Consider the following 27,988-nt stretch of genomic DNA (forward strand, 5'->3'; position numbering starts at 1 on the left):
GCCCCCAAGTCTTCGCATATGTTGGGGAGCTCTGGTATTGAGTGGTTTGGGTCTGTGAGGTACACCAGTATGTCATCGGCGTATAGTGATATACGATCCTCCCACTCATCCTTACCTCGAATACCTTTTAGTACCGGTGCTTTCCTAACTAGCGTCGCCAGTGGCTCCAGGACGAGCGCGAATAAAAGTGGTGACAGGGGGCATCCCTGATGCGTCCCTCTTGCCAACGGTATTTCACCCGACAAGTGTCCATTAGCCGTCACTCGGGCTAGAGGTCTAGTGAATAGGAGCCGTACCCACGCACAAAATGTAGGGCCAAATCCTAGATGTGGGAGAACCCCAAAGAGGTATTGCCATTCTACCATATCAAATGCCATTTTGGCATCGAGGGATAATACCACCGCTGGTTCCCTCAAAGAGGGAGCTTTTGTTAAGGCGACATGTAGGCATCTGAGATTAAGGGTTGTGTTCCTGTTTGGCATAAAGCCCGATTGATCAGGGTGTAAGTATGGCAGGTGGGTCAACAGTCTATTTGCCAACAGTTCAGCTAGGATCTTAGCCTCTGCGTTTAGTAGAGATATCGGGCGATAAGAGTTGCAGTCAGACGTGTCCTTGCTAGGTTTTGGGATTGCCACTATCGTGGCCATCCGTTGATCCCTTGGTAGCTCACCCTTCTCTAAACTTTCGTTATACATTGCCAATAGGTGCGGGCTCACAGATTCTGCTACTTGTTTATACCATTCTACAGGAATCCCATTGGGTCCTAGTGCTTTGCCAGACAGTAGCGACCTAATTGCTAGTTGCAACTCCTCAATCGTTAATGCTGCTTCTAGTTCCAAGGAGTCTTCCTGCACCAGTGTTGGCATGTCAATCATTTGTAAGAAGTCTTTGACCCCTGCCTCTGCAACAACTGAGGTTGGTGTATATGTCACGCGGAAATGATCCGCAAGCGCATTCACAATTAACTCCGGGTCTGTTGTGATTTGTACCTCCCTTTGACGTATATGGCGTATGCCCCTTGCATTACCTTCCCGTTTGTCCAGCCAGGCCAGCATTTTCCCGGCTTTATCACCTATATCATATATTTTGGGTTTGGTAGCTATCAGGGTGGCCGCTGTCCTCTCTTGTAAATATTCTTTATGTTGTTGCTGCCTGAGGAGTAGGGTGTGCGCCTTATCTGGTGTGAGGTTGATCGAATACTCTGTGTCCGCCACTTGTAATGCCAATTCCAAATCCCCCAATTCCTTCTGTTTCGCCCACTTACGTCCTGTGATCAATGCTATCGCCTGCCCACGAAGGACAGTTTTGTATGCTTCCCACACTGTCGCTTGCGACTCCACCGTGGTGGTATTTTCTGAAAAGTAATATTTCGTCAGTTTACGAAGTTCTTTTTTATGTCTGGCACACGAAAGTAGCCGGGGTAAATGGGGTACATTCTCTGGCGCGCCAATCGGCGGTATGAGTAAGTCATTATCACCGGGGAGTGGTCTGAAATCCCTCGGGGCTTGATTTCTATCTCCTCCACATTACTAAGGTGAGCGTCTAGTGTAAGGAAGTAGTCTAGTCTGGACAAACTATTATGTACAGTGGAATGATATGTGTATTGACAAGCCGTATGGTGTGTATGCCTCCAAATGTCCACTAGTCCCATTGCTTCCACAAAACTCTTAAGGCGTGAGGTTCCCAATGTCGCAGGTCTAGCTGGGTATTTATCTACGGTGTTATCTATTACTGCATTGAAGTCCCCCCGATAAGAAGGTCTCCCTCAGGTAGTGCCAGGAGAAAGTAACTAAGTGCTGGGAATGCCACTGAGTGTAATGCTGGTGGAATGTAAACGGACACTACATGAGGAGTCTGCCTTCCCACTGACCCTGTATCGCTGCGAACCGTCCCTGGTCATCCGTCTTCGTCTGAAGCACTATGAAGGGGGAGGTTTTTCCGTAACAAAATGCCTGTCCCTCTTGACCCTGGAGAAAATTCGGAGTGCACAACCATTTTATACCCCCATCTGTCCAATGCTTTGCATGCCGTCGCTGTAAGATGCGTCTCCTGTAGTAGTGGTAATGCGGGGCCGTGTCGTTTAAGGGCTTGCAGTACTAGGCCACTTTTAATTTTATCTCCCAGTCCTCGTACGTTCCATGTTATAAACTTTAGAGGGGTTACTGGAGCTTTTAGGGGTGCGTGTGGGGAATTTTCAGGTTGTGAACCTAACGCCATGGGAGCGATGTATGGGTATCATGAGGTGTAGCATAGCCATCTCTATCAGTAGTCCACAGATCAATTGTATCTTTGCTCTATCAGCCCTGCCACTATAAACTAGAACTAAATTAAACAGATTCAAAACTTCCCGCCCCGTCATCCCCCCTTCCCTCCCTGCAGAGTGCTTTTCCCCAACCCCAACCATAGTACTTGCTTGACGGGGGTAAAGAGTCCAGTGGAGGCCCAGCCCTTCTTCCCCCTCCATGGCCCGTCCGAGCCCAGTGTCCAAGGCCGGCACAATCTGTACCTTCTCTTGATGCGATTTAAGTCCCGGGCAGTTTCTGGTTCTCAGGCTTATCCCTGATCGGCCTCCTCCGCATCTGGCCGCGTTGAGTGGGTCGGATCCGGGCGTCTTATTGCTTGGCCGTGTGCGTCTCCCCTTCTTCGTTGCTGCGACGGCCTCTAATCTCGCGTCTCGGGTTACCAACTCGTCGCCAACCTTCCAGCCAGTCGTATGCTGCTTCTGGGGTCTCAAAAAAACCACGTCTTGCCCTCTGCTACTACCCTGAGCCTGGCAGGGAACAGCATAGAATAGGGCAATTCTTGCGCTCGCGCCTTTTTTACTTCCAGAAAACTGCGCCTACGCTGCGATACTGCAAATGTATAGTCTGGGAAGAAGGCAACTTGTGAGTTGTTGATCTGGATTGGTGGGGATACTCTCGCAGTTTGTAGTATGGCATCCCGGTCGTGGAAATTAACAAGTCTAGCGAGCACCGGTCTGTGGAGGCGCCCCCGGCTTTGGTCTCCCGCCCAGAACCCTATGTGCTCTCTCTACCGAGAAAAAACTATAGAGGCCTTTGGGCTGCAGGCGCGTTTTCACCAAATCTTCGACGTAGAGATCCATGGCTCGGGCACCCTCGCTTTCTGGTATACCAAGAATGCGTATGTTATTCGGGCGGGTGAGCCCTTCCTGGTCATCGAGTTTCTCTGCTAGTTGTTTATTTTCCACCTCCATTCGAGACAGAGCAGTTTGTAATTCTGCGGTGTCAGTCACCAAAGACTTAGTGACTATCTCCACCTCCTTCACTCGGTCCGCCATTTTGTGGAAGTCTGCGCGGAGTAGCGTAATGTCCATTTAAATCGTACCTACTGTTTGGACGCTCGAGAGTGCCGCCATAATGTCTTCCAGCGTCACCTATTTTGATCCTTCGCCTTCCACCCCTTTATCCATGGATACTCGCCCCTCTGTTCATTGTGGAAGGCCTGTCTCGTAGGCATATTTATCGAGCTTGGCTTGCGCCGCTTGGTTTTGCGGGCCTCGGCCCATCATAGCGTCTGTGGCAGCAGGTTCTGCTATGAGCTACGGTAATCGCTGTCGCGGCGTGCGGGCTGGTGGGCACAGAGTCATGCACTGGTGTAGGCACGTGGAAGAGTTATGGTTTGCGGGGGCACCCCTATGCTGTGTTTGCTCAGTCCTGGAGGCCGGTTCCACTGCCTGTTACTGAACGCGTTTACCAGTCTCTCGCTTACCCTTCTCCGACTGTGCCTTTATCTCCTGTGGCGTGCTGTCCCATCAAACTGTCCCACAGCGTTTATATTTCGGCTATCCAGCCGCTTTTTATTTCGTGTCACCGGAGGGTGACCCCACACTCCCGCCGCCACCAACACCTCTGCAGCTGCCACCAGCTATGCTGCTGCCGCTCTGATCAGGCCGAGAGGGATCGCTGCCTGCTAATGTCGGGGCCCCCAGCCGGTGTTTAAGTTGTTGCCTCACCACCCGTTAGCCGCGTCTCCCGATATGCTGCTCTCAGCCCGTTGTTAGTTCTGGGCCCCGGGGGGAGGGTGGGGTGGGGGGATCTGCTCTCCGTAGGTCGCGCTGCTGATTGGGCCGTTTCCCCGCCCGCTGGGTCTATCTCGCCACGTTTCGCCACTCTCCTGCCATGGGTGCCGGTCTTCACTCACTCGAGGACCCGGTCTCTGGAAAGCCAGCAGGCCTCTGCTGACTGCGCACGCTTGCCGATGCTTCCCAACGCCAGAATCAGTCCGGAGTTTCGCCGATCTGTGCTGCCCGGTCCCAGACCGCAGCTCAAGCCCCTGGAGTGATTTAAAATGTTGGATAAGTGTTCCGGATTAGTGCGAAGGGCTACACCGTCCCTGGAGCTCCTCAACTAGGCAGCCATCACGATTGGCTGCTAGCCACGCTCCCCTGAAGCCCACAGTTTGAAAAAGTAGATTAAGTTGAAGGCAAATGTTTGAAAATTAATTGTGGTGCACCTATGTGCAGGTTTATGATTAGGCTTTGGTTTTCGTCACAATTAACAGTTTAAAACATTGTAAACAGATACATACAACTTATTTTAAGAGTTATTACCTAATCAAAACAATATTATTAAACAATTAGCTCAGGCAACACATTTAATCCACTAATTAATTCAGCACTAGTTTCAGCGTAATGCAGAAAGTAAAGTGTAGAAAATTAAGAAGCACAGAAATACTAAAGAGACCAATCTGGGCATTGGAGAAGTGCAGAATCATACTTCAAGGTCAAGAAAAGAGAAGATCTAGAAAAGCCAGACTCCATTTCTTAAAAAAAAAATGTCAAGGTAATTAAGAACTTTTACAAACTCTTTATGAAATGCAAGGGAAAGGTTACTTATCTGTAACCCCAAATGTCCTCCTGGTAATCTTCATTAAATTCAAATGGACTGAGTTGTCCTAGCAAAGAGCGGAAACTGCAACACCTTTCAGGAGTGGCCTGCCCCCTGCCAAAGTGGGGGAGCGGACAGGACCAGAGGAGGGAGGTGGGTAGGGTTTGAGTACAAAAAAAATAAGAAAATGTTTTTTAACGTAAACTTACCTTAATGCTGCTGCTGCCGCCGCCTCCCGGGCATCAACTCTTCTTGCATCTGGCTCTGAGGCACAGGCTCCCAGTCTGCCCTGCGGCCAATTCTGAAGCTGCTCTCGCATGAAAGCAGCTTCAGGATTGGCCTGAGTGTCGGCAACTTGCACTCCCAGGCAGACTGGGAGCCTGTGCCCGCTCTCTCCAGCACCAGCAACACAGCTGGGACTGGATAGAGCTTCACTGTGCATCAGGCGTTTGGCTGGCCTGGGACAGCTGTGAAACCCCTCATGCGCAGTGAAGGGAGTACCTACCACTCCCCGACCAGCAGCACTATCATCCCCATCCACCCACACAACTCGTCCGAGTTCTGGGCGCGGGTCCTAGGTATTAAAATAAAATGATAATAAAACGTATTTTAAAACCAGTTTTATTATTGTTTTATTTACTGGTGGTGGCGGGGGCAGCACTCTTCCGCTCTAATGGAGCGACCACCACTGACACCTTTAATATTTTGAACTTTTGAAATATTTGATATATACAAAAACATTACTGTAGAAATGGCAATTATTATAAATGATGAATTTTGAAAGCTTCTGGAGCCCATGGTCGGTATTATGTACTGTATTGCAGCCTTTCTGAAATGCTGCATTTTTTAAATTTAGTGGCTTGAGTTCTAATATGGTTAAATAGCGCTTCCAAACTCAATTGGTTGCGTCCCACTGGGCCTGAGTTCTAATATGGACATCTTTGTTCAGCCTCAGCAAGCCTAGCAAATAGCACACCCTTGCCTGGCTGATTAGATCGGGGGTTATTGGCTCTAATGCTTATTTAAGTAGAAAAGATAGTCAGTCTTGTGGAACACCAATATATTGAATGGTCCATTTCATAACAGAGGCAGGAATACCTGAAATATATCAAAGTGAAACCAGTACTGACGGTTTACCATAGCTAGCAGCCTATGGTCCTTTTACGGTTTATAATTCAAGTGCTATTGTTGACAAGTCACTTGCTTTGGTCAGCTTTTGGTGGATGCTGTGTGCCTTTTCAAACATTCCCTCCCACACTCCAGTGTATTCTTCTAAGTTCCTCAGAAAAAGAACCACTTTGGGAAACTTTTATTGAATGGCAGTCCTCCACTTAAGTGGGCCGTGGGGCTTTTCTGATAATCTCAGCCGTGCTTTTTTGTTTCCTACAGAAGATATCTTCGCCATCTATTGTATTAAAATTGTCATTAACAAGGAAGAAATGTATTCCAAGCGCTGGAGCGCTGTGGGCTGGGTAACAAAAGGCAAATTGCTCATACTCCGTTTTGTGGTACCAATTTCATATTTTTAAATGGCCTCTGTGCTTCTGGTTGGGAGTTGCTAACAATAATATTCAGTGACTTTTCCATTACATAAAACATCAAGGGCAGGAACAAACATGCGTAGTGGGGGTTCCCGTTTTTACTCTAAGAAGCCTCTGTAGAATGTCAACTTGTGCAGCAACGTCTCATATTTCACAGCCAATTTCGGTATAATGGTGCTGCAATGTCTAATGCATTGGGCAGAACTACTACAAAAGTGAATAATCCTCCTATGAATGGGTGTCAGTAGTAAAGTAGACCATAATTGTGTACATAGATTCCTTCTTAACTAGATCTTCGCTATATTCACCTACATGATGCAAGCCCTTACCAAAACAAAGCAACAATGTTTATAGACTGTAGCTGGCTGCAAATTTTCTAAAATGTTTACGGCAAATACCGGAATTCTTGGAAGGGGATTTTTGTTGGGTTCCTGTACTGTGGCTAGCTCTGCGGAAATATTTGCAAGAGAATGACTGTGTATTGATCTCTTTGCTTTACAGCAATGACATCAAGGTTTCTATGTTGAGGATTTTAAAGAGCAAATTAGAGCTATGAGGCTTTTCTTGCCACATCCTTGGTTTTGTGCAAGGTATGGTCAAGGCTTGCGGGACAGTGGGCTTCAATACAGGCAGTCAGGGGTTTCTGTGTAAGTTTTTCAGAAGCTATTGTTCCATTTAAAATTATCATAATGGGCTGTGATTTAGTGCCACGACCTCTTGGTTGATACCACTGTAAAAGTCACAAGCTCAGACTCCGTTTTCCTAGGAAACAAACTCTCCACCTGAGGAAGAGTTTATGTACAGAACTCCAAGTATGCCTCTAAGTCACTTTCCTCAAGCTCTGACAACACAACAATTACATAAATCTCTATTGGTCACACTGTTAGCATGGCTGAAGAGGAATTATTCATACTTGAGTCTCTCAACAGCTGGAATGGGTACATAATTAGCAACCCATGGTCATAACATATTCCTGATCATACAGTAGCCTAGCCTCTTTTTAAGCCCTGGTATAGGCCATGAACAAAACTACAAGGGTCTCTACATGCAAGTTCTTTTGCAGTTGCTGGTTTCATGGCTCACCTCAGTGGGTAAAACCAACATGTGAACAATGTCTCAGAATTCAGGTTGGTGTTTAAGGTGGTCTGATGACATCCAGCTCCCTGTGGACTGTTGACAATGCTAACATTATACAATTGCAGATAATGGATTAAAAACTGTGGGGGACACATACAATAGAGTGGAAAGGTCACCATGCACACTCAATGCCACACTTGAGAATCCCAAATATCTCCACCTGACACAGAGTAGAAAACCATAACCATGTTCCGAAAACTGTTGAAAACACATCTGTTTGCTAAGGAGGGATAGTTGTTCCTCCTCCTCTCTGACTCTTTCTCCACAGCGCGGGGACACGCCGAGATGGCGTCACCAGGCGCTTTAGAAATTCCTTTATTATTAGAAATTCCTTTATTATAAGCACATCTAAAATGAACATAGAATAAAAAGCTACAAACAATAACAATCAGGGAATCTATAGAGAGACCTATTTAACATCAGACACTGGGTACACATCACAAAAACATTAAATGCCAGAGAAACTGGAGCCAAAGCGGTCACTTCATAATTTCCCTTTCTTCTGTACCAAGCAGTAGCTATTCAATGAAAAGTGGAGACAAAGGTAAGAGTAAGTACCCGAAGAACTACCTGAGAACAGAGTAGCTTAGCTTGTCTCCTTGGGAAGATGCTTCCAAGTAATGCTTGCACAAAGAATGTGACCAAGACATTGCAGCTGTGCAGATTTCCACAATGGGAATACTACACAGATTAGCATTGCAGGAAAAACCTTCCCTCCTGCTGAACAAGCATGAGGTATGCCCAGAGGAGGGAATTTAACTTGTCCCCAGGAAAATGTAATTCAAGAGACAACTTTGAAACGCTACATTTAAACAGCTTCTCGCATAGCAATTTAACAGTCTGAAGATAGAGTTAAATATCTGCCATTCGTTTGTTGCGATGAAAAAAGCTCTGCTCACAAACATGCCTCAGAGCTATGGCCATGTACTTGTTTTTCAATGTTTAGCCCAATATGAAGTCCAAACACAAAAGGAAGGGAGAACACAGCATTTAAAATTATACAATTTAAAATTTAAATTTAAAATTTTTAAAAATTTAAAAAAATGTAAAATTATACACAAAAAGAAGGGAGAACACAAAACATTTAAAATTATAAACCCATGCTCTTTCACCCAAAAACATTAAACACTATTTGTCCAAACATCAGCGTCCTTGCCAGTTTTTTCCTTAAAAGTTCTGACACATGTACTTACATCTTTTAGTGTAATAATGTTGGGGTGCTGTCCATACCGTAGCAGTATCTCAATCTCTTCTGATGGGTCTCTCTTGCTCTTGTCAATGATCTGCAACAGACATACATTATAAATAGGAGGACAGATGCATACAGAAGGCATAACTGACATTGAGGCTGTAACTCTCAAGACTAAAAACACTAAGAATTGGGCATGCTGTGGTGCACTACGACAGGAAGCACACATTGGGGCTAATTTACACGCATTTATGAATACGGGAAGTCATACTTTTACAGTACTTCTATGCATACTTTTAAAGGCCTTTGTGATTTGCTTCAACACACAGAAACGGGGCATACCATGGGAAGATTTAGAGGAAGTTTACATGCAATTAATACAAACAGGAAATACGGTGATCTCTTTGCTTTTTTAATAATTGTTAGTTGGATGGTTCAAGGATGATTTACAAATACATTTTTAAGTACATGAAGTATTACTACAGGAATACTACTTCCCATTCTCAAACATCTTAGTGAAAAGAGCCCACTGTGTTTGCTTCTACAGCAAGTGGAACAACAAGGTCTCCATCAATGAGTAAGTTGCCAAGAATTTCCAAGGCCAGAAACTGCTTCTTAAGATTGAACCAAAAGTGAATCACTGCATGAGATAGACATGTATAGCCCATCCCTTACATATGAAGGTCACTTTATCCTACTATCCATGTCCTCTTCAGTTCCTAGCCAAACCTTAGCCTTTGGCAACAGACTATAAATGGAAGGGGTTTGAACACAACATCCAGCATCTAATGGTCTCAAGCATATGCATTTCTAACTACTTATCTAAAACAGATAACTCCCAGAAGTAGCAATGTTTGCTGTGTCAACCGAAGCATTTGGAATGAGCCAAGTAGCTGGCTAACAGACACCTCTGACGTACTTAAATGGAGAACACGGCAGACCGATTTTACGAGATGACGTGTGCAACAGATAGCAGCTCTGCATAAAGGATGAACTCCACCTTGCAATGTTGTCTGGACTAGTGTTGGTGGCAAGCAAGTCATCACAGGAATCCAAACTTTGTTATGTTTAAAGCGAACTGAAAAGTATTGTATATGTTGTGGTGAAGCTAATGGGATGAGACTGTAATGGGAAAAATAAAGTCAGGAAGTCCTCCTGTGGTTGAGGTCAGTCCCTTTGGCTTGGGTTATTAAATCAATGTCACCTTATCTATATAGAAAATGTGTATATGTCAGAGGCACAGATGTGTGAAGCTCCAGCATGTGGCGAGAGCAGGGAAATAGCACTAGAATGAACATTTTCCAAAAAAGGTCCTAATCTCCCAGGAAACTTTGGTCTCAAAGGGCTTACACAGAGTGGGACAGAACCACAGAGTAAGATCCAACAAAGATTTACATTTCTTTTTGGTGGAAAATATAGAGCAGACCAACCGGTTTGATGCACATTGGCTATTGAAGAGAGGACTAAATTAGCGCTTGTATGAACCACTTGTTACCAATCATGTTAAAGATTAGTAAATGTGCACCAGAGGCTAAGTAAGACAATACACTATTGAATAAAGTGATGTGGTGATAGTTTCTGCTTAACACTCAGTTGGAAAAACTTTGCTACTAACTTTTCCTCTGTGCATTTCCCAGGCAGCAATACAGTGTTCAGATTCTTTGAAGAAATATCCACTACAGTGAAAGTTAATTTCCTTGGGCAATGATCACAAGTTGAAACACTGTCAAGTAATGAAAGATTCTCTTTATTCCTTGATCGGGTATTTGAACAAATGGAAAGCCTCTGCCCAGATGCTGATGGACAAGTTCTGGGAAACTAGTATCGGTGAAGTCTGGCTGTGCTGGAGAATGCACCCACTGTAATATGAATTGACCCATTTAGCCAATATTGTTCCACTTCCTCATTTTCCAAACCATCTTCACCTCTGATATCCACTCAGATTCCTATACCCTACCTCTCCCTGTCCATATTTCTACACCATTGGCAGATCACAGCAGCCCCTCATCACATTTAGTCACTCAAACATCAAAATCAATTCTTCATTTCTCACTCTTCAATTCTTCTAGAACCTATAATCAAACTATCCCTCACCCAGGTGTCCACTGCTTCTTCCCTTGCCTCTCGCACCTTTAATAACAAACGCCTCTCACCAATTTTGCTCGCAGTTTTAATTTCACCTCCATCTTATCACTTTTCTTCCTGCTTTTCACTGCCCATTTAGAACTCTCATATCAATCTCCCTTAGTTATTCTCAAACACTCGCTCATGATTTTTCTTCGGAAGTGGACACTGTCAATCCTACTCCAATGTACTCTGGTTTCTGATCGGATGACATTACCACCTTCAGCTCAACCAACTCACTCCTTTTTTCAAAGAGAATGTGTTTGAAAAAACAGAGCTGGAGTAGCCATAATGTCCTTGAGGATCTAACACTCCTTTACTTGACCCCTCCATGCTGATCCCCCCTATTACAGAATCATGACCTATCTGACCTTGATATCATTTGTTCAACACTTGTCTCTTCAAGAGGACGACAAAGTCAGATCAGTCTTTTTGCACCACTGTCCATTTGCCATGATTAACTCCTTCACACATGCATACCTTGCACTTAAAGATGATCTGCTATTTAATATGATGAAGCAATTCTCTCTCGCAAAAACATTAATACCACTGCATTTGAATGGCCCTGCACTATTTTCACCCAACACCAACCACAAATATATGCAAATTGTTCGAAGGAGCAACATGGACTTTCATCCCAACAAAAAAGTTTACCTCTACCTTTCCACAGCAGCACAATGAACCTCCGAGAGGCCTTGGACTTATTTATACCTCTTTGTAGTTCTGTTCTCTCCCTTCTCAATTTACCCTTACCTATCAACCACTGTCTCGGAACAAACACCATTGCATTTTACTGGTCCTATGAAGAAAGTGGGTCATAATAGCCTTATTCTGAACATTCTTAAGCCTAACTTTTTCTTTCACCGAAACTGTTAATGTATCTCTTCATTGTCAAACACAAACCTAAGATAGTTGATACAGCTCTAAACATCAAACTCAATACTGATCTACGAAAGGTTTCTAAACAAATAGTGAAACATGAACATTCTTCTTGTGGTGGATCATTCAGTTCTATGTTTTCATTGCAAGAGCAGGACTGTGAAAGTGTTGCAGTAATGCACAACTATTTTTGTGTCAAATGTCTCTCAGCTGACACCTATCAAATCAGTGAATACGCCACATCAAGGTAAATTACTTGCTGTCACCAGCCTGGTTACATCATCGACTTTATAATACTCACATTTTTAATACAACGGTGACACGCAAAAAATCAGTAATCAATATTGCTCACAACCCATGGCAGACTACTCTTCACAGATGTTAAATTTCCCCATAATTCTTCTCCCTCCTTGTAGGAAAGTAGCTCGATATATACTACACCAACATGAGGTATAGTGTGTAGAGAGTCCATGTGACCCCAGAGATAGGCAGAGGTTAAAGTTAGATATAACCTTACTCTCTATTTGTGGTAGAGTGGTCGAGAAGTAAGGCAGTAAGGCAGTATCAGAGGACAGTGTTAAGCATTTGATGTACCACTCAGTCAGCAAATGAATTCACACACTCAAGAACTGAACTCTAGGCCAATTGTTTCTGTATAAAGAAAATATACTGTTTGATTTTTAGAACCAATCAAACCTGGCAAACGTTGCAGTAATAAGTTGCTGATTGTAGAACAGTTTGAAAATGCAACAGAAATTGTACTTTGATTTACAGGGAATGCAGTAGGTTGCAACACTTAGCAAATACAGTACATTGAAATGAATGACTCTTTCAGTAAATTACAGGTAAGTTACTTTTTACGTTACTTTTCTAGCTCATTGCTGGATACCTGGATTCAGCACTGGGACATTTCCTGGAAACAGGTAAGGAAATACGTTTTGGTTATTTGTGCGATTTTTAAAGAATATTTTTTAGATTTCAAACCTCACACTTAGAAACTTTCTGGAAGAAAATTGTCAATGTTATCCTATATAGGAAAAACAGGTTATAAGTTTGCAGGTATGTAATCGACTGTGGAAGTTAAGTTTCTGGGTTCAGACTAAGGGGTCACCCAGGGTCAGTGATGTACTGTTGTTGTACCCTCAGCTACACTAGGTCGGTCCAGTGCAGAGTGTTGAGGCCCAATGTTATCCTATAGAGGATAGGGGGTCTCTGGTTGGTGGCTGCTGGCAAGCAGGTCACTGGGTTGTGGGAGCAAAGCTCCTAGGGTTTAGGTCAGGGCAAATGAGGAAACAAAGTAGCATAAAAGGGGCACCCTTAGTGGCACTGGGGCGGCCGGGAGTGCTGTTTCGAACTCAGGTGCCCTGTTTTCAATGGAAGACCTCTGGTTGGAAGAAGCACTGCGGGCAGGGAGACGAGGGACTTCTGGGTGCAACCATCACTTTGAGAGGTAAGTTGGGAAGGTAAGGGTTGGTTAGGCACCGTTGGTTTGGGTACACAAGGCCATGGGGCATCGGGTGGAGGGGTGCCTTTTGGAGTTGGATCTTCTTACCAGCTCCGGGTCACAGTTAGAGGGGCCTTCTGGATTTCGGCTGGAGGCTTGAGGCAGGTCAGGGGTTGCCGGATCTCGGGTCAGGATCACCGGGGTGACCTCCTTGTGGTGTTTTTCCACTCGAGCTCGGGCCTAGTTCGGCAGGTGCAGAGTGGGCTGGATTCACGGTATCCGGCCGGAGCCAAAAGCTGAAGTTTGAACAAGTCCGGTATTCACGGGAGAAGCAGTCTTGGAAGTGAAGGCAAGCAGGTCGTCTGGGGTTTTCGAGGTTGCTAGCTGCAGGACACACTGGGATTTCACAGGAGCATGTTCGAGGAGAAACAGGCCTGTAGGGCTGAGGGGCTAGGGCAGTGGGTGTCGTCCTCTTGTTACCTGGCTGTACGGCTGTTCGGTCCTGCCTCTTCTTTTCTTCTTGTTGTCAGGCTTGATCTGCGAAGGCAAGGTTCAGGTGGGCCCCTTAATATTGAATTTAGGGGAGTTACAGGTAGGTACACACCGAATGTGCCACCTTCGAGTGGGAGGGGGGCAGGAGTCTTTCCCTGGTTGCTTGGGTCCCCCATCCTCAAGATGGTGGGGACTGAGAGTTGTGCTTCACCTCGCCTCTCCTACCTGAGGGGTGGAGTTGGCAGAGGTGAGCACACCTCCCTCACTTGTTTTTCCCGCTGGTTCTCCCGCCCAAAGTAGGGGGTAGAACCAGTGGAGACCAGTTGCTGAAAGCAGCAAGTGATCTGGGGAAGCTCAAAAAGGCGGCATGCTTTTGAAGCTTCCCCTTCGTGAACCCTGCCCATCCTGGGCGAGGAGGCTTGCCACCTCGTCCCAGGATGTGCATTGTTTCGGGCCCCTGAGAGCAGGCTCTCGACCCAGGGGTCCAGAAACATGTATGTTGATGGCAGCCTGAGCAGCCACTCAGTCGGGACACTAGTGGTGGGTCAGTTTTCAGGGGGCATCGCCGAGATGCCCTATGTGTGCATTTTTCATTAAACCCCACACTGGCATCAGTGTGGGTTTAATGTGCTGAGAGGTTTAATATCAAACTCCCCAGTTTTTAGTGGAGCCATTATGGTGCCGTGGAGTCCGTAACGACAAACTTCCAGCACCATATACTGTTAATGGTAACACTGCACTTACAATGCCCAAGCATGAACTTGGGCACTGTAGGGGAACAAGGCTAGTTCCCTTACCACTAGTGCACCCAGCTGGAGGGGTGGCTGCTCTAGGCCAGGGCAGTGCTTTGTGGGCATGACACAAAGGGATGTGCGCCATGTCGACTTTTCCCTTTGTTCTGCACCAAGACATGCAGCCTGCAAAGGTAGTGTGTGTGTGTGTGTGTGAAAAGGTGCAGGGCCTCCAAGGGTGGCACAATTAGTGCTGAAGCCCTTAGGGGTCTTCCCTGGTCACAGTGACCTGGGTACCCGTAGTACCATTTACCAGGGGTCCACCTGTGACCAGGGATGCAAACTGGGTTCGTTTTGGGAAAAGAACACAGGCCTTGGGAACCTGATTTGCAGGGACCCAGGGCACACTGAGAAAAAGTGCATCAGTAGTCTGGCAAAAAGTGGGGGGGGGGGGGGAGGAGGTTATTGTAAAAGAAACCCACTTTCCTACACTTTCACCATCAAAAGTCCTGTTACAAAATACAAAGAAATGCTCAATCATTTGACTAAGGTAAATCTATTGAACTCTTCTTGTTTTGATTACATAATCCATGGAAAACCCTAATGTAGACATGAAAACGTGGCTGATATTGAATAAATGTCAGATCTACAGATGTTGAAAATGAGAATGGTGACACTCTCAAATCACTTCATACTCAAATCCACACAGATCTGCTTTTACCTCTCTGGCCTAATCTAGCAATTGTATCCACTGAGCAATGTATCGTCCGAGACTGCCTTAAAATCGACTAAGCCTCTCCCATGTTGAAGAAAACCTCAGCTAATGCTAGAAATATAAATAACGTCTAGGCAATCTTAGGACTTTATTTCCTCCTAAAGGGGATTGAAAGCTCTGGTAACTCATAGCAAACAACATGTATTGGAATATACACAACACCAATTTGAAAAGGATCATCTGCTTTGTTACTCTATTTCCAGCCTAAATTCAGGCAATTCAATGTCCAAGAACATCAATAATGAACAATAAAACGAGATTCAATTGTCAGGAGTCTTGAGAATGCATTCAGAATCCCACTTTTATTCATTTTTCAACACATAATATTTTCCAGTCAGCCCAGCCAATGCGTTTCGCTCCCTAGGACTTCCATCAGGGTTTTGCGTTCCAAAATTGTGTGATTTTTAAATGGCGAGAAGTATGACCTCCGGTTTCAATATCTTCTTTGGGAAGAAGTCCCTTACCAGGAGTGGTGTAGTACCTCCTAAGTCATCTTTCTCCTTCATGTGCCAGGGCTTTTCCACAACACCGAGCACTGCTACATGGAGAAAGATGACGTAGGAGGAACTACACCACCCGGTAAGGAACTTATTTCCCATGAAGACGTTGAAAAATAAATAAAAGTTGGATACTGAATGCATTCAAGACTCCTGACAATTGAATCTCCTTTTATTGTTCACCGTAGATATGTTCTTGGACATTAGATTAACTGCATTTTAGCTGGACTTAGAGTAATATAGCAGATGCTCCTTTTCAAATTGTTGTGGTGTATGTTTAATAGTTGTTTAATAGTTGCGGCTTCTAGGCAGTGGGACCATAAAAAGTAGAGCGTAGGAGTGCTCATGATATTTAGTATGATACACTTGTGCAATGTTAGGGCTCACACTGCCTGTGCTGATCTTTTGAACATGCATTGGAAAATGAAATCCTAAATGAATTGCATTCTGGTTTCAGACCGGACTGTATTATGTATTATTGTTGTTGAAGTGATATGTATACTTGACTTTGGCAAGTCATGTTGGTTGTTCTTTTTGACCTATCTTTGAAATGGTCAACGATTTCACTTTTACTGATATCCTCAAAAGAGCATAGGCATTGATGAACTTACCCTAAATTGGTTTACATCATACATTACTAATCGATTTCAGCAGATAAACGCTGTAACACCTTCTTTAGTCGAGTAAACTTAGGGCAAGGGACACTATCTAGAACCACTTGGTGTCACCCTTAACCACTTAAGAGCTAAGGACAAGATAGTCTTGTCCTCACTAGCCAGCCAGCTCCAATGGTGCAGAGGACGAGACCATCTCCTCCTCAGCACACAAAAGGTTAAGAATTCAGGGATCCTATACCACCAACACTCTGCCTTGCCTCAAGACATCCTCACCTAATTTCTCGCACCTTGTCTATACCCTCAAGTTGCTCAAAATTGGATGATAATCTACAATTTAAACTCAAGCCATTAAAATAGAGTATCTACTTTATCCTATTCATTCCAAAATGACAATAGAAAAATGGAAAAACTCTTGCAACATTCTTTGGTGTTATCTGTATTAATTCAATCCCTTGTTCCGTCAAAGCTCAACTATGGCATTTACCTCTAGCTGGTCAAACCTAAAATAAACCTCATTTGAAAGCTAGACCAACAGATCCCTGTATGGCAAAAATTCCTAACTGTGGAAGAAATACTAGAATACTTGGTGGCCAGGAATGTTCCAATAAACTGGATCCTCTCGAGTTAGACAACTTGAGTAGGGTCAATGAGACTCTCAAATCGAGAAGTGTCTGGAACCAGGGCAAAGAAGTGCAAAACTCTAATCAGGCACTCGACTGCAGAGGTGGCCATCCACCCTCAAAGACCTGGTGATGCCTTATTTGCGAATAGCACTGGAACATATGCAGCCATTTGGTATTCATCTTGTCTGCAATAGACAAACCTCAGAAACTGACCCCGACTACCAGGGAAAGTAAATCACTTTGCAGTTTTACAGAATGTCGTCAGGGATCCTGCTAAACTAGTCAGAACCGGAGACTGCATCAATAAAGAAAAGTTACTCACTTGTAACACTAGCTTTACATCTTCTGAATCCTCATTGAATTAGAACACTAACAAAGATCAGTGCAAGATTTCAGAATATTTTTATCCTATATAAATATTTATTTGAATGGCAAATAATTTACATCTTAAGTGTAACCAAAAAGAACTGCAGCCTACCGTAGGCCATATTTTCTGAATTTCACATTTTTTGGGCTCAATTTAAAAATCACGCGAATTGAAAATGATGTATAAAATCAGCTTGTAAAGGAAAAAAGAGTGTCCAGAAAGACTTTGCTAATCTAAATAATTTAAAATAAGCTAAATAAAGCAATAAGAACCCTAGAATTGATGGTCTAGGGTATTCTCTTTAAAGTGTGCAAACTAGTCCTTCTGGACACACTCTTTTTTCCTGTATTTACAGTGGTCCTGTCCAGGAGTTTTTAGGACCCGAGTCTTCTTTGTTCTTAAAATTAGCTTGTACTCAAACCTCGCTGCCCTAAACCACATATAAAACACTTAGGAAATCAAGGGAAAAGCAGCCAGCTAGGCATTGCCATGTAAAGCGGAAAACTGCATACTACTGTTTTAAGAGGCACAGCTTCCCCATCCCATAATGATTTTTAATAGCTATTTTGATGGAATAATGACTTCTTGTACATAAACTCAAGCTGAGGAGGAGTGTGGGTAATTCTGACTGAATATATATTTATGTGTGTATATATATATATATATATATATATATATATATATATATATATATATATATATATATATATATATATATATATATATATATATATATATATATACACACATATATACAAGCCACTTACCTTCGGTAATGCTTTTTCTCGTAGAGACAATCTAACCTCAGATTCCGCTCCTTTTGAATATTTCCACAAGTGTCAGACTGGATCTGGATACTTTTAAGTAGTACCTCTGCATGCTGTCAGATGGCACCGGGTGGCCCCGCACGGATGCCGTTCTTCTCCGGAAATGACGTGCAGACCACTATAGGCACACTCCTGCATGCTATCACCAGTTACTGTCGAGATTGTCCATGCCCCCAGACGCAGAACCCCAACAGGAAATTGGTGTCAACCAGTGTTCAGATTCCTAGACTTGGGATATTTTTAATGGACAGAGACCAATTCACAGACTGGGAGGGTCAGTGAGCAATCTGCGGTTAGACAAATCAGAAATAGCATTACCTAAGGTTAAGTAACTTGCTCTCCTAATAGAGACTTTTAGCACCAGATTGCTCACCTTTTGACTAGATACCAATGCAATACCTATTCAGAGGTGGGTCTGAATTGGCACAAACTAAAAGGTCCTGTAGGACCGAGCTGGCAAAATGCCCCTCTCGGTGAACCAGGCTGTCCAGACAGCAGTGCCTAGTAAATGTATGGATGAAAGTTCATGAAGCTGCCTGACAAAAGCCCAGGACATGAACTGCACATGCTAACACAGTGGTAAAAGCCTTGGCAGAAGGAGCCGTAAGCGTTCTGGGGGCTGCTTATTGACCAGTCTTAATATAGAGCACAGTCCAGTGAGAGATGGTCCGTTTCTACATGGCTGTGCCCTCTAGTTTATTCAAACTCCACAAAGAACTGATCGTCCATTCGGTAATCTCTGGCATGATAGATGTAAAAGCTCAGTGTTCTTTTGGGGTCTAGGCAATAAGAGTCTCTCTTCCACAGAGGGTTAAGACAGCATAAAACATTGGTAAGGTAATGGCTTGACCGACATGGAAAGGGGTCGCTACTTTTGGAAGGAATGATACCGGAGTCTGCAGAACTAGTTTGTCTGGGAAGAAGGCAGTGTACAGTGGGTTGACAGGCAGCCAAGAGTTCGCCCACCCACTGTGTCAATGTTATGGCAACTAGGAACACTATCTTGAGGGTGAGAAGCTGCAGAGGCTCAAGTGGAAAGCAAATATGCAGTGACTGCAGCATTATGAAGGGAAAAGGAGGGTACAAAGGCTCAATTTCTTTCAAGAAATACATCAGATATTTTGGGCTGGGGGAGGTCAATCTATGTGCCACACCAAACCACAAGTTTGTCCCGACAACAGGCGTATACAGTTTCTTTCGAGGGATGCTTAGCTGCCAAAATTAAATCAACCGCCTCTAGAGAAAGGCCAAAGGTGCTCAACTGTCACCTCTCAATCTCCATGCATAAAGGTGCAGATTGCAGAGGCCCGGTTGTAAAATCCATTGCTGCAACGGCAGATCCTCTGAAGGGGGCAGACTGATCAGAGGACAGATGCTCATGCCCAGGAAGAGTGGATAACATACGAATTCAGGGCCACTAGGATGACCTGGGCTCAGTCATTACTGATCTTCTGGCAGGAGAGGTGTCGGTGGGAAGGAATTTTGAAGTCCCAAGTCTATAGGTGGAACAAGTCCGAGAGAGAAAAGCATTGGGAACTGAAAAGTGCAGAGCTGCTGACATTGCGGCTGCAGGGATAGTAAAAAAGATTGGGCCAAGGCGCTCCCCAGGCGTGGATGAGATTTGTACCACCTCTGGGTTTAGTTGCCAATTGTGATTAGCTAGGTTACTACAGACGAGTTACTCTGCTCTCGCATTCAGATATTCCACCAGATGGTTCACCACCCAGGAAAAGTCCATAATGGTCCAGCATTTTCAGAGGCGCGAAGCCTTCTGGCACATGGTCCATAACCCCATCCGCCCTGTTTATTGCAGTAGCACATTGCAGTGGTGTTGTCTCTGAGCACCTGAACCAGCCTTTCCTTGATGGACAATTTCAACACTAAGCAGATGAGAAGCAATTCATCTATCACCACTGTCAGCTCCAGGTGGGTAATAAAGAGGATTCTGCCACTGACCCAACTGCAGACAGGCAACCACCACTGCAGCCCTTTTGTGGTCTCCTCTGAAATGCGGACAGAGTTGGAGAGATCTCCTTGAAGTTGGGCCTACAGACTTCCGATCCCAATGCAGAGCTCACCCATGCCACCTGACTTTGCCTGACCATCTGGATGCACCATCCTCAAAGTCGACCTTAATTAAATCCAGGACAGAGGCTGAAAAATCGAGATCATAGCCTGAATGTTCTGGACTCTTTTCCAATGGAAAGGCACGGACAATGTACAGAATGGCTCTGGGGGTGGTGGAGGTGAACAGTGGATTGACTGGTGTGCTGTCATCTTCCACAGGATCAAGGAGTGCCACAGCCTAAACCACAAAAGGGAAGAGTATGTCTTGTCTGCCTAAAAGGCAAGTTCCATCAAAGGGCAGGTCCATAAGGGATGACTATACATCACTGAAGAAACCCATAGATCTCAAACAGGCATGGCCACGGATAGCGACACTAGTGTAAATGGCTCACCCAATGGAATCCATGGTATCCAGACTACAACGAATAGTAAACTTCACAGAGAGTCTTGGTCATCCTGTACGGTTAGGGTCAACATGGGACGGGAGTCCCAGAAAGAACAGGAATAGTGGCCTTAAATGCAGTTAGCATTGACTGACTGGGGAGCGAAACTTGTGGAAAAATTAACCTCTTCCCAAAAGTCTTTGCCCTCAGACTTTCGGATCGAAGAAGCAGTCGCAAAGGTATTTGGGTGCGTCCTGGCGGTGGAAACCTGCATCACGAGGCTTTTGGGAGGTGGGTGCCAAGTCAGAAAAGCAGGGTTGTGGGGCAAGGTGATGGCGTTGTGCAATCTGGCTATACGCTGGAGGACCATAGCAATGCTTGCCACAGACCCCTAAAAGAGGGTCAGTGAAGCCTCATTAAAGAGTAGCAAGGGTTTAGTATTGGTCTAACCTGGCCGGAGAACTTCTGTTATCAAGTTAGTTTTGACCTCCACGGTGGGGAGCTGGAGGTTGAGAACCCCTGCTGCCCTACGCATGACCACTGCAAAGGAGAGGCTTTCTTCGGTGGCACCTGGAGGGGAGAACAGGCTAGTTTCGATAAAGGTGTTGAGGCCATAGGCATCTTGGAGATCCTCATACCAGTTGTCTTCTAGATAGGGTTGCCCAAAGTGGTCTACTGCATCAAAGTTCCTGTCTGTCCCGAATAGGGAAAGCAGAGTAGGCTGTCTAGTTCACGGAACTGGGATGCAGGGAGGCACAGGAGCAGTGGGCAAGGGCTGCGGCCTCAGTTGAGGTTAGGAAGGGGCAGACTGAGTCAGAGAGCTCAATGGGTCATGCAGGGAGAGATGCAGGATTGGTTCGGATGAGAATGACTTCAGTGCGAGATAGAGATGCATGATTACACCCTCATCTTCTCCGGAGTTCCAGAGTGGCAGGAAGGGAAATAGTTTTGCTTCGATTTGTTATGCTTTTTCAATAACTTATCTGAAGATTTTGAGCATGATGACGATCGGCCTGTGAACAGACTTCTGGAATGGGATTGAGGCAGACTTTTGTACTTGGACAGCTTCCGACATGGGGTTCTGCCAATGTTTGGAGATGTAGAGTTTTGTGGCTTCATCAATGCTGTCACTGCAGGCCTTAAGAGTCGGTGGTTGACCCCCAGGTACTGCAGGGAAACTTGATGGGGATCTGTCACAGACATTTACTTGCGACAGTCCAAACAAGTTATAAACACTGTTTTGAGAGGCGAAATTTTCCCCTACACATTGGTTTTATAGCGAATTTTTTAGGTAAAGTAGTCTCAAAGACTAAGGTAGCTCCAGGTCCGCATCTGGTGGCGTACAAAGAAAGAAACTTAAGTCAGTACATGGCACCCATAGAAGACCCACACAAAATTCCTGGAACAGTGCCAGTGCTGAGCTATACAGCACTACGCTGAGGTCCTGCTCAAATGTTTCCGCATCCAGTCTGACACCAGAGGAAGTATTCAAAAGGAGAGGAATCTGCAGTTACAAGTCTCTATCAGAAATGTGTGTGTGTGTGTGTGTGTATGTATGTATGTCTACTTATATGAACATCTATTTCTTGCGAAACTCTCGTCACTTCCACCAACAGTGTAGGTGCATCCAACGGGCTATGACAGACTGTCAGGGATATACCCTTCCATTCTACATAACTTATAACAAGTGAAATAGAATTCATACCAAATGATCTCAAATAACATCATTTGTTATAACAATGTATGGAGAAGGTGCATGTTCTAGTTAATGTAGTGTGGCGAGTGAGGTGACAACACTGGATATGTAGGTGCACGAGTTATAGTAATTTGGAGGTGGTGTGAAAAATTATAAATTTAAGGTATAACTATAATTTTAGAATTTCTAATGTTGGTGTAGTGTAAGTTGAGTTTGTATAGAAAATAGAATAAATAAAGTGCTCATAACTATAAATTATTTATAACCTTTGGTTTTTTTCTTTGAATATATATTTCACTGAAAAAACAAAGGTTACGAAGACATTCTAGTTAGGTGAAATTGTCAAGTAAATCATACCATTTTAAATCCACAAAATCACTGAAATTCACCAGTTATAGTTCTCTTGAATTACTATAACTTGAGCCCTACGTTTAACTATAGCTTGCGCTCTCACCATGCACAGTGTTGCCATCAATAACCCCTTCGATGCTCATGAAGAGCTCAGCTAGTCATGAGGTACACCTCTCGTACGCTCATGACGAGCTGAGCTCGTCATGATTACATTGTTTTCTTCAGCACAGCAGGGGAATTGCTGCAGCAATGATGGTGTTAATGCCACTGCTGTTGAAGTGATTTTATCAGTGATGTCAAAGAACGTTTCATGAGGGTTGTTAAATGTGAAGTCATAAGCACTGCATGGCAAGGGTGTGAGGTATTACAATTAGAGAACTAGTTAAAGTTACTGGAGGCCCACATGTTCAACTACCTAAAACATCCCTTTAATCTTAGTTTTTTTCAGTGGAATTCGAAGATTATTTTTAATGCAAACATAGATATTATTACCATACCAAATTATAACGTCACTTTAACCTTTGTTTTTTCTCAGTGAATTTCTAGGATTTTTAACAATAACCCAATGCTGTGCATGTGGCTTGCCCTGCATCCACCCCTTGCAGGCACCTAACCCCATGCCACCCAAACCCCCACAAGGTGTGCATGGCTGACTATGAAATTAGAATTTAAAGGTTGCAATTTTAAGTAAGGCAGACTTTGTCAAATGGCCAAAGCACCAAAATATAAAAAGTAGGCCTATTGTGTTTGTAAAGGGATCAGCAATTTAACATATAAAACAGAACTGTTATCTGTGCCAAAAAATCACCAATACTTATAGTCACATGTATAAGACGTTCCTTGCACTCCAGCTTGGAGAGCACACAGCTCCAGCTTGGAGTGTTAAAAGTATATTAAGCTCTCCTGGGTTCAAAGATTTAATGACCCAGGAGCAGTAGTTTTATTTTTATTTTAAATGATGCTGAGGGGCTGCTGCATCCACTGCAGCCCTCTCACCACAACGTTAACAAAATGCTTGATGATGCCATGCCTCTTCTAGGAACCCCACCAGGATCCAAAAGGAAAATGCTACTTACCAGTATGCATCTGTTCTTTGCATGCAGAGGTGCAGTTACACACTGTGCATAGATCGCCACCTAGTGTTGGGCCCGGATGTTTGCAGTTTGTTGTTGTCCTGAAAAGGTATTTGGAAGTCACGAGATAGGGGACTCCTCCTTTGGACCACATTGAGCATGGGCATCGGCTCCATCCTCAGATTGTTTTTCGCCATTAGGGAAATGATGGCGCTTTGCAAGAAAAGGAAGGATGTCCACGTGATCTGTATCTAATTAAGATAATACTGGAACAGACAAGGGTAGCCGGGGAGGCAGGTGGGCGTGTGTAACTCTGCAGCTCGACATGCCAAGAACAGATACATACTGGTAAGTAGCATTTTCCGTTCGAGGCATATGAGCTGCAGATTACACACTGTGCATAGATTGTATAGCAGTACCCACTCTTAGCGGCGACCACCCCTATCTGTTGCAGTAGTTTGAAGTAATGTTTTGAGAACAGCCTGGCCCTCATTAGCTTGTTTGGTTTGCACATCTACACAATAGTGTTTTGTGAATGTGTGCGGTGTAGACCATGTAGCTACTTTGCCGATGTCATCTAGGGGAATGTTCCCTAAAAATGCCATTGAAGCCCCTATTTTTCTTGTAGAGTGGGCTTTAGGAGGAACAGATAATGTATGTTTAGCTTTGTGGTAACAAATCTGTACGCATTTGACAATCCATCTAGCTATCCTAGGTTTTGAAATGGGTTTACCCTTGTGTGGTGGTGAGAAAAACACAAAAAGTTGTTTTGTCTTACGAAAGGGTTGTGTTCTCTCGATGTAGTATAGCAATACTCTTGACATCTAGGGTATGAAGAGCTCTTTCTGCTACTGTCTGTGGCTGCGAGAAGAAAATGGGCAGTTCCAAAGACTGATTGAGGTGGAAGGGAGAAATGACTTTGGGCTGGAATTTTGGATTAGTACGTAGAACGACCTTATTATGGTGCATTTGCAAAAAAGGTTCTTGAATGGTTAGTGCTTGTATTTCACCAACTCTTCGCAAAGAAGTAATAGCTACTAGGAACGCAACCTTCCATGTTAAAAATTGTAGTTCACATTTATGTAATGGTTCGAAGGGAGGTCCCATTAGCCGTGTGAGAACAATGTTTAAATTCCACCCAGGTGAAGGTGGCACTCTGGGAGGAATTATTGTCTTCAGACCTTCCATAAATACTTTAACAGCAGGTACTCTGAACAGAGATAGGTGCTATCTGTTTTGCAGATATGCTGCTATTGCAGCAAGATGCAGTCTAATAAACGTGTAGGCTAAGTTACATCTTTGGAGGTGCAGTAAGTATCCTATGATGTGTTGAATAGACACGTCTAAGGGATTAATATTATTGTTATGACAATATATTACAAAGCGTTTCCACTTGGCTGCATAACATGCTCTAGTGGTTGAGCGTCTGACATTCATGCAGTCTGGAGGAAGGTTCAGATATCCAAATTCTAAGACCTCAGGAGCCAAATCGCTAGGTTGAGCTGAGCTGGGTCGGGGTGCCCGATCTCTCCATGGTTCTGTGTTAAAAGGTGTGGAGACAGGTATAATGTTTGGTGCGGTACCACAGACAGTTGTAGCAGTGTTGTGTGCCACGGCTGTCTGGCCTACATTGGAGCAACTAAGATGAGGGTCAGAGAATGCTGCTGTAGTTTGGGTACTACTAGTGGCATGAGTAGTAGAGTTAGAAAAGCGTACACAAATCTGTTTGATCAGTTCATCCATATCGCATTGCCTTAGGACAGTGGGTGTGGATATCTGGCGGCGAAGCTTGGGCATTTGGCGTTTTCGTGAGTGGCAAAGAGGTCTATCTGAGGTTGTCCCCACATTTGAAAGAATGGTTGAATAACTTGCGTATGAAGTTCCCACTCGTGGGTCTGTTGTGTCTGACGACTTAACAGATCTGCTATGGTATTTTGTTCTTCTGAAACATGTTGGGCTAGAAGGAATATGTTTTGAGGTATAGTCCACTGCCATGGGTCCTGAGCTAGTTGAGAAAGTTGCAGGGAGTGTGTTTCGCCCGGTTTCTGTATGTAATACATAGCTGTCATGTTGTCCGTGCGGACTAACACAGCTTTGTTTGATACTTGTTTTTGGAAAGCTTTCAGTGCTAGGAATATAGCTAGTAACTCCAGGTGATTGATATGGAGTAACTTTTGTTGTGGTGTCCACCTGCCTTGCATTGTGTGTTGCAGTAGGTGGGCTCCCCAGCCGGAGAGCGATGCGTCCGCTGTTAAGACTATTGGGGGAACTGGCTCTAGGAGCGGTCGCCATTGGAAAGGTTTTTTGTGTTCCACCACTGCAGAGAGCGATGAGTCCGATCGTCTACCAACACCAGGTCTGTTAATTGACTTTGAGCCTGGTTCCATTGAAATCTTGCATGGGGGACTATGAAAAAGCAAGAGGCCATCATCCCTACAAGCTGCATGAACACTCGTGCTGGAAGGGAGTGTTGTGGCTGAAACTTTATGAGAAGAGTTTGCATGCTGGCTATCTCTGCTGGAGTTGGATAAGGTAGCGCTGTTGAGGTGTTTATTGTGGCACCGAGGTACTGTTGTATTTTGGATGGTTGCAGATGAGACTTGGAGTGGTTTATTGTGAACCCCAAGTTGTGGAAGAATTGGATCATGGTATGAGTGTGATTCACACACTGGTTGTATGAACTGGCCTTTATGAGCCAGTCGTCGAGGTACGGGAAGACGTGGATGTGCTGTCTTCGTAAATGTGCTACCACTACTGCTAGGCACTTGGTGAATACCCTTGGTGCTGTTGCGACTCTGAATGAGAGTACTTTGAATTGATAGTGCTGCCCGTCTATTACAAATCTGAGATACTTCCTGTGAGCTTTGTGAATGGGAATGTGGAAGTAAGCGTCCTTGAGATCTAGTGTAGCAAGGAAGTTGTTTTATAACAGGAGAGGAAGGACTTGGAGTGTGACCATGTGGAAATGGTCTTACTGTATGTATATGTTTAGTAGTCTGAGGTCTAGAATAGGCCTTAGAGAGCCGTCCTTCTCTGGAGTAAGAAAGTATAGGGAGTAAACCCCCTTGTTATGTTGGTGCATAGGAACTGGTTCTATTGCCCTTTTTTGTAGCAAAGGTATTACTTCTTGCTTTAACAGTGATAGACGTTCTTGTGACATTGGACGCTGTTTGGGTGGTATGTTTGGGGGAGTAGATGTTAGTTCTAAACCGTAACCTGACTGAATAATTTGTCGCACCCACCTGTCTGATGTGATGTTGTTCCAGGAAGGAATTGTTGCAGTCTTTCCCCCACAGGAGTGGAATGTTGGGGGGAAGGTGAGGAAAGTCATTGGGTAGGGGTGGACGCAGAACGGGAGTTGTTGGTTTTGCCTCTGCCTTTGTTGTTGTTACCCCTGTAACCCCCTCTCTGGTAGCCCCTAGTGAATGTGGATTGGCTAGTGGTCTTGTAAGAAGTGGAGGGGCTTTCAGGGGAGTAGCCTCTTGTGTTACCTCTATATGATGAGCGACGAAAAGAACGTCTTGGAGCTTGCTGCTGCAAGGATCCCATAGATTTTGCTGTGTCGGTGTCTTTTTTCATTTTTTCTAAAGACACATCAACATTTGGGCCAAATAAATGTCTCATCAAATGGCTGATTAAGGATATCATTTTATACCTCAGGTTTAAAACCTGAAATACATAGCCAGGCACGTCTACGCAGAAAGGTACTGGCATTGATCGCCCTTGAGGCAGTATCTGCAGCATCTAGGACACAACGAATAGAAGTATTAGTAATATTTTTACCTTCTTGTATGAGTTCATTGGCCCTATTTTTATATTTGTCTGGTAGATGTTGCATTATGGACTCCAGTTCATCATAATGTGCCCTGTCATATCTTCTCAACAACGCTTGGGTATTGACAATGAGCCGAATGTTAGCTGCCTGTGACGCTGATTGTTTACCGGAGGCGTCAAGGAGCTTAGATTCTTTATCTGGTGGTTAGGCCTCACCTGATGTTTGTGAATTCGCACGTTTATGTGCATTAGACACTACTAAAGAATCTAGTGGTGCTCGACCTCTAATGTAAACTGGATCTGTAGACCGCCAGTAGGTAGTTATAGTTAGGATCTACTTTCCATAGGAAATCCGCAACATTCTATTGGGAATAACTTTGGCGCCGGTGGACGAATCTTAGCGAATTTCTCAAAGTAGGTGGCCCGCTCCGCTCCTTCCCTGAAAATCTTGGGGGGATTCGTCAAGCGGGCCGAGATAAAAGGGGGGTCCCAAAACGTGTTTTCTCCATGTTAATTTCCATAGGGCGGTCAAACTCACTTTTAGCCCGAACGGC

General features: G+C 44.4%; 1 protein-coding gene across 2 annotated transcripts in view; it reads right to left on the reverse strand.

Moving 5' to 3' along the window:
* RPS6KA1 (ribosomal protein S6 kinase A1) overlaps window positions 1-27,988 on the reverse strand; it is a 1,033,098-nt gene that overhangs the window by 196,648 nt on the left and 808,462 nt on the right. For both annotated transcript variants that reach the window (XM_086957626.1, XM_086957627.1), the window contains one exon: window positions 8,719-8,808. In XM_086957626.1, the coding sequence (XP_086813752.1) occupies window positions 8,719-8,808 (90 nt within the window). The remainder of the gene's footprint in view (window positions 1-8,718; window positions 8,809-27,988) is intronic.

This window comes from Lissotriton vulgaris, chromosome 2_1 (genome assembly GCF_964263255.1).
Source record: "Lissotriton vulgaris chromosome 2_1, aLisVul1.2, whole genome shotgun sequence".
NCBI classification, from domain to species: domain Eukaryota; kingdom Metazoa; phylum Chordata; class Amphibia; order Caudata; family Salamandridae; genus Lissotriton; species Lissotriton vulgaris.